Source organism: Eubalaena glacialis, chromosome 1 (genome assembly GCF_028564815.1).
Source record: "Eubalaena glacialis isolate mEubGla1 chromosome 1, mEubGla1.1.hap2.+ XY, whole genome shotgun sequence".
NCBI classification, from domain to species: Eukaryota; Metazoa; Chordata; class Mammalia; order Artiodactyla; family Balaenidae; genus Eubalaena; species Eubalaena glacialis.
Window position 1 is genome coordinate 176,482,337 of NC_083716.1, and position 13,687 is coordinate 176,496,023.

General features: G+C 38.5%; 1 protein-coding gene across 2 annotated transcripts in view; it reads left to right on the forward strand.

Moving 5' to 3' along the window:
* Nucleotides 1–13,687, forward strand: part of CERS6 (ceramide synthase 6) — a 323,409-nt gene that overhangs the window by 87,422 nt on the left and 222,300 nt on the right. For both annotated transcript variants that reach the window (XM_061201251.1, XM_061201260.1), the window contains exon 2: nucleotides 11,290–11,395. In XM_061201251.1, the coding sequence (XP_061057234.1) occupies nucleotides 11,290–11,395 (106 nt within the window). The remainder of the gene's footprint in view (nucleotides 1–11,289; nucleotides 11,396–13,687) is intronic.

A 13,687-nucleotide genomic window follows, 5' to 3' on the forward strand; every position in this document is an offset into this window, starting at 1 on the left:
AGAGAAGAATGCAGGATGACTTCATCAGTGTTTTCAAATATTTGAGGAGGTTATTGACTGTACCATTTCTCCAGAGGGCTGAGAAAAGAGGAAATGGGTTTATATTTCAGCTCGAAAGAATGATGCGGGAAGAACATTTTGAGTCAAACGTGATGAAAAACTAAACTAGGATACCAAGGGAAGATTTTTTTTTTTCTACTTTTTATTTTGAAATAATTATAGATTCACAGGAAATTGCAAAGAAATGTACAGGGAGGTTTCATGCTTGAAGGAAGTTTTTGAATGATCTCTCTAGAGAGAAAGTTTGGCTTGGAAAAAGGAGGCTGGACCAGGTGACATAGTAAGCTCTTAAATTTTCTGTCACTTTCATGAATTTTTGCCATCCTTGTGTTCTTCCCATAAGTTTCCCACTACAGCTTACCGAGCAGCACGGACGAGAGGTCCTCCTAATGTGTGAAATGTATGCTCCTTGTAGTGAGAATTTAAGACTAGCCAGCACTTACTGAATATTTTCCAAATGTTGAATACTGTCAATCTTCACACACATTCTGCAAAGTAGGTTTTATTGTCTCCATTTTTAAAATGTGGTAACTAGGGTTCAGAAATGTTAAAGAGCTTTCCAACATTCCAAGCTCAGAGCAGATTCACTTCGGATATGGGTTTGCTCTAAAGGAATTTTCCTTTCTACTCTACCTAGAAACAAATTCATATTTTTTCCTAAGGAGAGAATTGTCTTCTGCCTGCCTGCTGCTCTGCATGCCATCTTCCCCTATCTCTATCCCTTTCCAGTTAGTCTCAAGATGCCAATGATTTAGAAATATTCCCCGACATGAACAGAGTGTAATTATGATTTTCATTATATAGATGAAGGAATAGAGAAGTTCTGTTGGCGTTTCCAGGCACAGGCAGAAGCAATTATTTTCTGGAGGCATCTCAAAACTCTTGGAGTATTTAGTTAATGTTGGTAACATTTTTCTTGAAGTGATTTCATGCCATTTCATATCTTCTGGTGTGCCATTGACTTGAACGTCATCCTTTTCTCTACTTGACAAGGTACTGAAATGGCATTTTATTTTTATTCTACATACTGTTCTCTCCCTTGTCTCAGTCACAGTGGAGTCCTTTGCTTCAAGAGGTCCATGGAATTAGCTGAATTGCGGCTGTCGTAGGGCTTTCCATGTTCAGTTTTGGTGTCACTGAGGTTTTGAGTCTTACCTGGCATAGAGACCATTCAGTTCATCTCTATTTTTAAAGCTATTTATTTTTTATTTTTGGTGTTAAAAGTTTGCATCCTCATTTTAAGATGTTGAAAACCATAAGAAAGCATAAAAAAGAATGTTAAAGTAAGCCACAATCCTATTATCTGGCAATAGCATATCTTCAGCTTCTTTTATGTGTTAGAAATTTATATGTATAGATAAGTAGTCAGCATATAAACATTATTGTACCTCTTGTTTCTGAGCTTTTTTCCATGTTATTAAATATTCAGTGAACACATGTAAAGGTTGTTTACCTTTAAAATAAATATAAAGCATACATATGCCCAAACTTAAATAATACAGAAAAGTATAAAATGCAAATTAAGCTTCCTAACCCCCCAAAATTATCACTGTTAACGATTTCTCACTGCTCTTCCTGAAAAAAGTGTTTTTTTAAGTACACAAATGGGATATTATACTTGTTGTGCTGTATGTTGCTTTCTGCATTGACTATTATGTCTTGAAGCATAACAGATCTACCTCATTTTGTCTTATGGAATTCCATTGTATGGATGTGCCATATGTCATATGGCTCCTTCTAATAAATATTTGTTTCCTGTCTTTTTGTTATTTTAAGCAGTACCGCAATCAACTTTATTTTAAAAAATGCCAATGTATCTGGAGGGTAAATTTTTAGGAGAAATATAACTAGTAATACTCACAAGGGCTTAGGCAGTTTAACAATTTGCTAAATACTGGTAAATTACCTTTCAAAGATTGCACCAGTTTAGACACCCACCAAGAGTTTACCAGAGTACCTGTTTCTTCTTACTCTTGCCAGCATTGGAATTTATCAAAATTTAAAAATTTTTGGCAAATGGTACAGTGATAATGGTACAGTGTTTTGATATCAGTTTTTTTTTACTTATAACTTCTTAAAATTAACATGGCTTTTCCAGCATCTGGAGGCCACCTGCATTCCTTGGCTTGTAGCCTTTCCTTCAGCTTCAAAACCAGCAGCATAGTATCTTCCAGCCTCTATCCTCTCTGACCCCTGCTTCCGTCATCTTTTTCTCTCTGGTATTCTTGTTCTCCAAATCCTCGGCTATATGTCACATTATCAGCCTGAAGGGTATGAAATATTTATTTATTCTTACTGCCCAGATGATTTCATTAGTCTTATGGTTTTATGTGGCATCTGTAGGTTGATGACACCAAATTTGTATCTCTAGCCCAAACCTCTCCTGAACCCCAGACTACTCTATCCAACTGCCTACTTAGCATCTCCACGTATAAGCCTAATAGCTTATAAGCTTAACCTCACACTTACTAGCCCCAGACTAACTGTCCTTCCAAGGGCTCAGGGCAAAGACCTGTCGGCCTCCTTTATTCCTCTCTTCCCGTCTCATCCCACGTTCAATCCAGTGCATGCTGTGAGCCCAGCGTTCAAGATAGTTTGAGGACTTGACCACAGCTCACCACCTCTTTTGCCACCACTCCCTTTGGGCCGCTGTCATCTCTCGCCAGGATAACTGGAGCAACCCCCCCAGTTGGCCTGCTCCCATTCTCGCTCCCCTTCAGTCAGTTCTCAAGAGAGGAACCAGTGATTCTGTTTAAATATAAATCACTCATTTAGGTTTTCTTCTCAGAGTCCTGCAGTGGCTTCCTGCCTCACTCACGGTAAAAACCGAAGTCCTTCATGTAGTACACAAGGTACGATGATGTGGCTGCCTGCTGCTCCGACCCCACCTTTCTCTTCTCGCTCTTCCTAACTCTGCTCTAGCCTCCTTGGCCCTCTGGTTGTGTCTTCAACATCTCAGACATACTCCTTTCTCAGGGCCTTTGCTCTTAGCTGCTGTTCCTTCCAGAATGTTCTTCCTCCACTTCTCTTCCTACTTGATTTCCTTACCTTCTTAGGAATCTGCTCACTTTCTCAGGAGCCTTCCCTGACCAGTCCATTGAAAATTGCAACCCCACCTCATCCTTCTTAGCAGGCTTTATTTTTCTCTGTAGTACTTTTCACTATCTTGCATCACATGCATCACTTTATTTTTCATCTCCCTTCCTCCCCACTGGAATGTAAACTCCATAAAAGCAGGGAAATTTGTTCACTGCTGCATCCCCAACACTTAAAGCAGGGCTGACTCATCATAGGTACTCACTGAGTCATTTGTTAGTGAATCGTTAAGCTGTTTACCATTTTCCCTATTATAAAATGATGGTGCGTGAAAATCTTTCCATTTATGGCTTTTTTTCTTTGTTTGACAGATTTCCCTAGATAAATACCTAAAAGTGAGATTTCTGAGTGAAGGTGTATGACTATATCATATTATTTTAACAGTGCCTTTTTAATCAAGTTTTATTATTTTAGGGAAAGGAGAAAATGTTGTTTTTATTAATAGATTATGTTAGGATTGACCAGGTCTAAATCTTGTCTAAACTATTTAAATGTTAAGATCTTGAGCAGATCCTTTAACTTCTTTGAGATTTAGTTTACATTTCTGTAAAATGGGACTAAAATTTACTTTGAAGAGTTGTTGTTGGACTAAAAAAAAAAAAAAGAATAAAACATTGCAAAGCACTTGACACTTAATAACTATCAATAAATATCAGTCTCCTGTCTCCATCCTGGCCGTCTTTCCACTAAATGTGGAAGCAGCTTTATCTTAGAATTGTAGAATACACAGTCCCACACATACACCTACTCTCCCAGGCACATGCACCCATGTGTATCTAAACATGCACCCACGTAGCTTTCAACATCCAATCTATACTGTTCTCATAAGTTTAAAGTTTGTAATACTTTCTGTGACTGTAGCCATGGCACACCCATAACTGGTGAATGTTGGAGCCTGTGGAGGTGCTGGTGGTCAAGCAATGAATTGAATCAGTCAACCCCTGTTCATTTCTTTTTTCTTGGACGTTCACTTGTTCATACTTAGGTTTCTTTCCAGCACAGTCTGGGGTGGGACATATGTTATTTCTCATAATCGGGTTTAAGTAGTTAATCTGTTACTAATTGGTTGTGATTAATTTCAGAGACCTTCCAAGTACTTTTGTATTTATCAATATATTTGCCATTTCTGATGTTCTTCATTTTTTCCTGAGATCTAAGCTTCCCTCTGATTTTGCTTCCTTTCAGCCTAAAGAACTCCCTCTAGTATTCTTGAAGTGGGGGTCTGGTGGCAGACAAATTCCCTTTGTTTTCCTGTCACTTTCATTCTTTGAAGAAAAATTTTGCTGGACATAGAATTTTGGGGTGACAATTTTTTTGGTTTTGATTTTGCTACCAGCACTTTAAAGGTGTTGTTTCACTGTCATTGAACCTCTGTGATGTCTGATAAGAAGTCCTTTGTTTTTCAAATTATTGTTCCCTGTGTATAATGTGCCATTTTGTCTGGTGACTTTAAATATTTTCTCTTTATCTTTGGTTTTCATCAGTTTGACTGTGATTTTGTCTAGATTTTCCTTTTTTTGGAACTTATCTATTTTGGGGATTCTTGAGCTTCTTAAATCTGTATGTTTATGTCTTTTATCAGACTTGGGAAGTTATAGACTATTATTTCTTTCTATTACTAATATTTTCTTCTTCTTCCCCAGTCTGCCTCCTTTTTTCCTGGAACTCCAATTACCCATATGTTAGCCTTTTTGAAATTGTTCCACAGTGTGTGTTTCTTTGTCATTTTTTTCTTTCTCTTTCTCAGATTGCATTATTTCCATTGCCCTATCTTCAGGTTCACTGAATGTCTTTGCATGTCTTTACCCCTAAAATTGGGCCATATTTTCCTTGCTCTCTGTCAACATATTAGATTGTATCCTGGACATTGTGAGAGTTATGTTGTAGAGATTCTGGATTTTTTTACATTGCTCTGAAGAGTGTTGAGATGTCTTGTGTTAACAAGCAATTTACTCAGTTAGATTCAAATTGTAGCCTGTCAGGCCTGCAGTGGACCATGGCTTCAATCTCCATTCAGTTCTTTAAACCTCAGCTCCTACCTGCTTTCAGTTTACCTTGTACATATGTGGTTTGGGGTCAGCCAGAACTTCATTTATATGCAGAATTAGGGGTTGGCTTTTTTCTTTTGTGGTTCTCTAGCCACTCTCTGATTTCCCCAGGCTCCTTTCCTGGTCCCTGCAGCTAGACAAGAGAGTGTGTTTTCCTGTCAGAGCTTTATCTGCTTCTGTGATTGATCTCAGAGTTGAGCTGCAAACTAAATATATAAATAAGTAAACGGGAGCTTGTTCTCTGCTGGTTTCCTGCTCCAGCTTTTTACTCCCCTCCAAAGTCTACTTGCTTTTATTCCATCTCCAGAGCCCTCAAGTAGTTTGGTTTTGTTTTTAGGGGCTTGGCGTGTTTTGCAGAGTTTTTAAGGATGAAAAATTGATTTATTGGGAGCTCATTTCTCCATGTCAAAAACAGAATGCTTCTTTTTTTTTTTTTTTTTTAGAATGCTTCTTTTAAGTAGTTTTTAATCGAAATCTTTCCTGAGATAGCGGTAGACTCACATGCAGTTGTAAGAAAGAATACACTGAGAGCTCATGCTCCCTTCCCTACTTTCCCCCAATGGTAACTTTTGTAAAACTATAGTATGACATCACTAGCAGGATATTGACATTGATACACTCTGTTAAGCTTACACAGATTTCCCTATTTGTACATTGTGTGCGTGTGATTTAATTCTGTACAGTTTTTATCACATGTGTAGGTCTGTGTGTCCACCACCACAGCCATCCAACTACTTTGAAAAGTGTAGGAAATGCTAGAGTCAGGAAGGACTAAGTCTCTGGCCATGCTCCCTACTGAAGGTGATTACATAGTATTAAGTGATTAGAACTGACGTGTACCCTGTAAACAATTTTTTTTTTTTGATCACTCTGTTTTTCCATAGTGTAAAGGTGTTTGAGTGCAAGAATCACTTCATGTTTTGTGTATACCTTTAAGCACACCACAGCCCAGAGCTTACCTTGGTGCTCTGTGTAGAGACATTCAATTCATGTTTATAATACAAATACATGTTGTTAAATAGAACTAAAAAGTAGGAATGTCTTAGGTGTTTTCTCTGCTTTTACATTGAGACTAGTATTTTTCAAAGCTTACATCCTTGTTATATTTACTTTCAAATATGTTATACTACAAGAAAGTACTTCATAGATGTTTGATCTTTTGAAGATGGTGTTGCTGCCTTTGATTAAAAAAGTAATTAGGTGAGCATTTCCTGGTAGAGGCAATCATCAAAGCTCAAAAGTACATGTTCCCTTTCAACTATTGTATTTGTAGGTACTCTACCCCACCCTCTGTCTACCTCATTCTGTTTCTCTCTCTCCTACGACAACCCTTGTGAAAGACAGTTTTTGTGACCTTACTTCTGTTAGAGCCAGCATTGGAGAAAAAAAAAATGCAGCGTTTCTCTAATGGACCATGACAGTAGGTGTTAAAATTACAGTAGTTTTGTCATGAGTTTTATTTGGTGTCTAATATGCTGTCTTTAAAAAAAGAAAATGCCAGCAGTGGTACACAAATTCTTTGGAGAATAAACAAATAAAATTTCTATTTTCATATAATCTTATATAAGATATATATCATATATTATGTATATATATCATATAATACTTTTAGGAAGATAAAAATTATATCTTCTTCTCTCATTTGGGATTTGAAATTAATGTTTTCTGCCTCTCTTGTGAAATTTTTTTAAAATTAATTTTTATTGGAGTGTGGTTGCTTTACAATGTTGTATTAGCCTCCACTGCACAACAGAATGAATCAGCCATACACATACAGATATCCCCTCCCTTTTGTACTTCCCTCCCATTTAGGTTACCACAGTGCATTAGGTAGAGTTCCCTGTGCTGTACAGTATGAAGTTTTTTAAATCTTGGAAATTAAGTGTTTGGCTGTCTGTGCTAGATAAGTTGAAAAGAGAATGCCTAGTGAGAGGTTGGTGGAGCCTGATGAGGGGTTGGTGGGGCTGCTATGACATTATAGGGACAATAGAAATTATAGAAACAGCTTCTCGAGTTTGAGTGGTCAGTCTCCTACCCTCTGAGTCCCAAATGAGGACCCTGAGTAGATGTGGGTATTTAAGGGTGTTAAAATGCACAACCCCTATGAAAAAAAGAGGACGGGCACCTGCCATTGTATTTTAGCTGATTTGTTCGTTCATTCATTCATCCATCAAGTATTCATTGAGTGCCCACAGTATGCCAGGCATTTCATAAAAATATTCTATGGCATAGTAACTTCTTTCAAAGGATTGAAGTGGTTTGATTTATTGTACATACCCATCACGGACCATTTAAACTGTAGAAATCTTCAACCTTTACATTGAGTTAAATTCTGTTAAATTTGTCTTGTCACTCCTCACACCCCACCCCGCTCCTCAAATCCTCAGAATTGGGGACTTAGCTTGGCCAGTAAATTAAGATGGGGAGCTGATGATAACATTGACCTTCCTGGGAAAGAAGTATCCTGTCCTCTGCTTCCCTTGCCCTGGAGGCAGAGGATACTTGCCTCTCTGACCCTCTCTGCAAAGTGCAGGTGGTGAGAATCCTGCCTCGTCTGGTTGAGGGAGAGTAAATGGGTTTGTGTGTTAGGGTCCCCTGGAGGTGGGAAGTGTCATTAAGGTCATTCCAGCCTCCATGAAAGAGACCACACACACAGGGAAGAGGGACACACATATACATAGCAACTCTTCCTGTGATACATGTGGGCACACCACCCTGTAGGGCCATGGAGATTGATGGGGGAGCTGGGGAGGTTTGGGTCCTGAGAGAAGGCCAGGCGTGGATGGGCTCAGAACCTGAAGGCATTGCTGGTGTGGACTCAGTGTGGACCTATGCCAGGTCTGAGGCTTGATGATGGGGCTTGCTACAATTTATTGCCCAAATGGGGAACACTTAAATTATTGTGGCAGAATAGCAAGCAGGGATGCTTTTGTCAGTTAAGGTGGTACCATTAATAATGATGCTGGGACAACCAGGCTGTGAGGGTAAACTGAGGTAAGTGGTTACTCTACCTGATGACCCTTGTGTTTTTCAGTTGCCTGTCTTGGTTTCTGGTCTCTTCTTTTTCGCTTGGTACTTTCAGAGCTTGTTGAAAGCGCATGGCTTGACACAACATAGCTGAAACTTCGTGTGTTGCTGGACCCAGAGAGTCACGGTGTGTAAATGCTATGGTGTGAAACCATACACATGGCTCCCGTCAAAGATTTTAGACAAAGAGACCATGTGACATGGTGTTTTAACATATACATGTGTTTGTATATACACACAACTTACGTACCTATGTAATTATTATAATTTTTTACATGAGGACATGTAAAAATATGATGTGCCCAATCTCTCTGTGCCCAATATGAGGACATTGGGCATAGAGAGATTAATTTATGAAGCTAAGGCTCCATAGCCAGACAGTAGCAGAGATAATTCCCACCTATCCTTTAGACACTGCTTAAAAAATATGTTTACAGAGCATCATATATATTTGATAATTTTGAGTATCAAAATTTCATAAGCCTGATGACCAAGGGATATGCCTTCTTCAAGATGCTGTTGTTATTAGTGCTGGAAATTTAGAGAAGAGTTTCAAAAAAGTGGTTTGAAGTTTAAAAGAGGAGGAGTGAGGTGTAAAACCTTATATTGTATAACATACTAAAAGAACCTTTTTGAATGCTTTTGTATGTTACTGGGAGATGGTAGCAAAGGTGAGGAAGTTGCTTTTGAAGAGATTCTGTTGAGTGAATTTCTTTACTCTCCTAGCGTCTGCCCGCGCATTGTTGTGGGACACAGAGAGATGGTCTGTTAACTTGTCAACAGTACTCACAACAATGATGGCAACAGTGAAAACACATTTACAGAAGATAGCCAGTTGATCAGATTTCTTGACCCTCTCCTGCGTGTGCCTGGCATTGTCACGGCATATTCAGAGATGACGTGATCAGCCTTTGCATTTAGACTCTTCGCTCTTTAGAAGAAGAAAGCAGACCATGTACTAGAACAGGAGGTTGTTACAAGGATGATGATGCCAAATTCCGAAAGGGAATTTGAATACCGTGTTTCAGAAGTTGTGGGAATTGGGAAGACGAGGGAGGGCTGGGGAGAAATCCAACAGGGAAGAGTAGAAGGCAACCATTGGAAGTGTTGATTTTGGCTTTTATACCAAGCTAATTTTGCTATTTTACCTTTTTAAGAAAACTTTTGCTGATCTCATGTCTTTTCACACCTTGCATTATACCTTATGATGAAGAGGCAGATAACCATGAAGCAGGAAACTTTGTCAAGGGAACAAGGTCTGGACACTCTTCTGGTCATTGCCTATCAAACTTTATTTCTTTCCACTAGCTACATCCATAGCTCCACGATTACTGTTCATAGTGAAGACCCAAAGTTATTTAAAAAAATACTACACTTCTCTTTAAGAAGGTAGGGGCATAGGTAACATGTTTTAGAAAATTTTATGTTACAAAGAACTGAGAATGCAAAAGTTTGGGAAAATTCCAGTTTCTAAATTTACGTACTAGGAAAGGGTGGTTATTCTTCCTAACTTCGTCCCAGAGAGCCCAGTGAAACAGGATTTATATTGCATTTTCTGTGTGTATCTTTCCTGGTTTAGGCTTGCATGTATAGTACTCCATTCTCCTGTTGGAATACATTGTTTTGTCTTTTACTTGAAATAGGACCCAGTGGGATATTATGTGTTACCATGTATGTAAACGTCATTAGTACCCCTTAAAAAAAATTCCTCCCTTGTCTACTGTTCTTTAACTCATTCATTATTATTAAAGAAGCTTCATCTAAGATTTACTCATGATCTGTTTTGTATATATGTATTTTTAATTTATTTGTTTATATTTATTTATTTTTGGCTGTGTTGGGTCTTCGTTGCTGCACGTGGGCTTTCTCTAGTTGCGACGAGCGGGGGCTACTCTTCGTTGCGGTGTGTGGGCTTCTCATTGGGGTGGCTTCTCTTGTTGTGGAGCGCGGGCTCTAGGTGCGCGGGCTTCAGTAGATGTGGTGCGCGGGCTCAGTTGCTACGCGGCATGTGGGATCTTCCTGGACCAGAGCTCGAACCCATGTCCCCTGAATTGGCAGGCGGATTCTTAACCACTGCGCCACTGGGGAAGCCCCTGTTTTGTATATTTATCAGTTGCTTTTGGCCAACATTAAATTAATTTGCATCATACTTTCATATGTTATTATATTATTTGTATTTATAGAAAAAGTTAAATGTCACTACTAGAAAGGAACATGTATCGCACCTTATTTCTGGACCATTTAGTCTAAAACAACTCTAATGCTTTTCTTTTTAAAAAAGTTTTAGAGACATCATCATACTTTTGGGGCCCCATGCCCTCTGCCTGCATTCCTCCCATGCCTTGTTCATACATCAAACACAGCCAGAAATACAGCTAAGTCTTCCTGTTCTTCTTGACATAATCATTTGCTTACAATAAAAACGGTGTAGCTGATGCTTATAATCATTTCAGACTTTTCAGCTTGGCTGGGACATCATGCTGTTTGACACCTTTCATGATTGTTTATGAGGAAGAAGCAAATAAGCATAGAGAAATTTAAGATGTCCTAAGGAATTGGGGCTGAACATAGCACACTTTGATCATAGAGACAAAAATGGCGAATTTTTGGACTAGGGTTGATCAAAAGCATACTTTCTGTATGTATAATCAGATGGTTAGTAAACACTTTCTCATAGTAAAAATATAACATGACTTGTTAGTAAGAAGAATATAAATTGTCATTTCAAAATCATGGTTTTTTGGTTTATGTATCTCACGCAGATTTATATTTGTCATTTGATAGTCTTTCTATCTGTTCAGTCTCATTAGAACTTGAGTATCAGGAGGTTTCAATATTTTAAAAGGATTTCTTTTTTTTACTGTTACTGCTGGGAGATTAAAGGAGAAAAAAAAAAGTTAAATCTGCTTTAAAGGTACTGACATATGAACGTTGATAATGTCTACCCACAAAATCCTATCAACACTTTATTAGGACAGTTGAGTAATGTTTAACTGATGACATTAAGAACAGCTATAGAGAGAATAACTTGTGTCTTTTTTTTTTTTTTTTTTTTTAGATTTGTAGCCAAACCATGTGCCATAGCCCTCAACATTCAGGCCAATGGACCACAAATTGCTCAGCCAAATGCCATTCTGGAAAAGGTTTTTACTGCAATTACAAAGGTATGATTGTCCTTTTCTGGGATATGAATTGTCATGACCACTGTTCTCAATCTGAAATCATTCAGTTCCTTCTCTCTTGGGTTTGAGAACTAACATTTGACTAGCCTCGTGTGTGAAAGTGTCCTCTTGGAAAGCACACAGGCATTGTGACTAGACCAAAAAGCGTAGAAGCCAAATACATGTGGGTGTGTTTGAGACCTGATTGTTTGCTCCCAAGGTGATGTGAGAAGCTTGTCTGTGAAGCACAGTCTAGATTAGATGGTGATTGGTCTAATTCTGTGCCTCTTAATCTCACATGACATGAAACAGTATGTATGTGTAACAGTTGGATGGGACTTTGGGGAGAGCTGAGGAATATAATTAATGTATTGTGAGAAAAAGCGCCTGTTTGCTTATAGCATTGTCCATATGTTCTAGCAGTTGTGATACACAGGCAGGTGAACAAAAAAGGGAATAATGGAAGGAGAGAAGAGCTGCAATATGAAGACATGAGGAGCGAGGGTCAGGAGAGTTATAAAGTACAGATTCATTGTGAAGAAAATGGGAGAGGAGATGATCGCTCTGGTGAGAGTTAAAGTCCAAACCAGGAGTGGGAAGAGGAGGCAGGGAGAAGATAGAGGGAAAGATTGCCATCCACTGCCAGCTGGTATTTCCTTAAGGACAAAAAGGGGAGGAAGACAGAAGTCAGAAACCCTCAAGCTAAGGCCATAAAAAATTAAGCAAATCACAGCGTCCAAAAAGCTAATTCTTACTCATATCTCTCTCTTGTCTTACTCTTTCGTGGACAAGAAAGAAGAAAAGGAGCCTAACAGTCTATGAGAAGTATCGTGTGTTTGTATATGAAATGGTTCCTTTTCCCACTTTCATTTTTCTGGGAGAATTACTGAGGCTTCTAAGATGTGATTTGGCCATGTTAAGCAAATTTTATTCCGGTTTTGGTATTTGTATTGCTAACATTTTGTATTGCTTCTCTCTTGTCTTAAAACTATTAATTCAAATATTCAAACATGTTTGTTTATTTTATGGTCTTCGTTTCTGCCAGGATTCTCTAGGGTTTCCCCCTCGATTCTTTTAAAAATGGTATTTTTCCTGGAGAAGTGGAAGAAAGCACCTGGTGTTCTTAACATCTCTGCTAGGAAGAAGAGTAGAATAAATGGAATTTTAGGAAAGAGTAGAATAAATGGAATTTTAGTTTTGTGGGATGATTATATTTATTTTTATTTTTTATTTTTTTTTTGGGTTATAACATCTTTATTGGAGTATAATTGCTTTACAATGGTGTGTTAGTTTCTGCTTTATAACAAAGTGAGTCAGTTATACACATACATATGTTCCCATATCTCCTCCCTCTTGCATCTCCCTCCCTCCCGCCCTCCCTATCCCACCCCTCTAGGTGGTCACAAAGCACTGAGCTGATCTCCCTGTGCTATGCGGCTGCTTCCCACTAGCTATCTATTTTACGTTTGGTGGTGTATATATGTCCACGCCACTCTCTTACTTTGTCCCAGCTTACCCTTCCCCCTCCCCATATCCTCAAGTCCATTCTCTAGTAGGTCTGTGTCTTTATTCCCGTCTTGCCCCTAGGTTTCTCATGACCTTTTTTTTTTTTTCTTAGATTCCATATATATGTGTTAGCATACGATATTTGTTTTTCTCATTCTGACTTACGTCACTCTGTATGACAGACTCTAGGTCCATCCACCTCACTACAAATAACTCAATTTTGTTTCTTTTTATGGCTGAGTAATATTCCTTTGTATATATGTGCCACATCTTCTTTATCCATTCATCTGTTGATGGACAGTTAGGTTGCTTCCATGTCCTGGCTATTGTAAATAGAGCTGCAATGAACATTTTGGTACATGACTCTTTTTGAATTATGGTTTTCTCAGGGTATATGCCCAGTAGTGGGATTGCTGGGTCGTATGGTAGTTCTATTTTTAGTTTTTTAAGGAACCTCCATACTGTTCTCCATAGTGGCTGTATCAATTTACGTTCCCACCAACAGTGCAAGAGGGTTCCCTTTTCTCCACACCCTCTCCAGCATTTATTGTTTGTAGATTTTTTGACGATGGCCATTCTGACCGGTGTGAGATGATATCTCATTGTAGTTTTGACTTGCATTTCTCTAATGATTAATGATGTTGAGCATCCTTTCATGTGTTTGTTGGCAGTCTGTATATCTTCTTTGGAGAAATGTCTGTTTAGGTCTTCTGCCCATTTTTGGATTGGGTTGTTTGTTTTATTGACATTGAGCCGCATGAGCTGCTTGTAAATTTTGGAGATTAATCC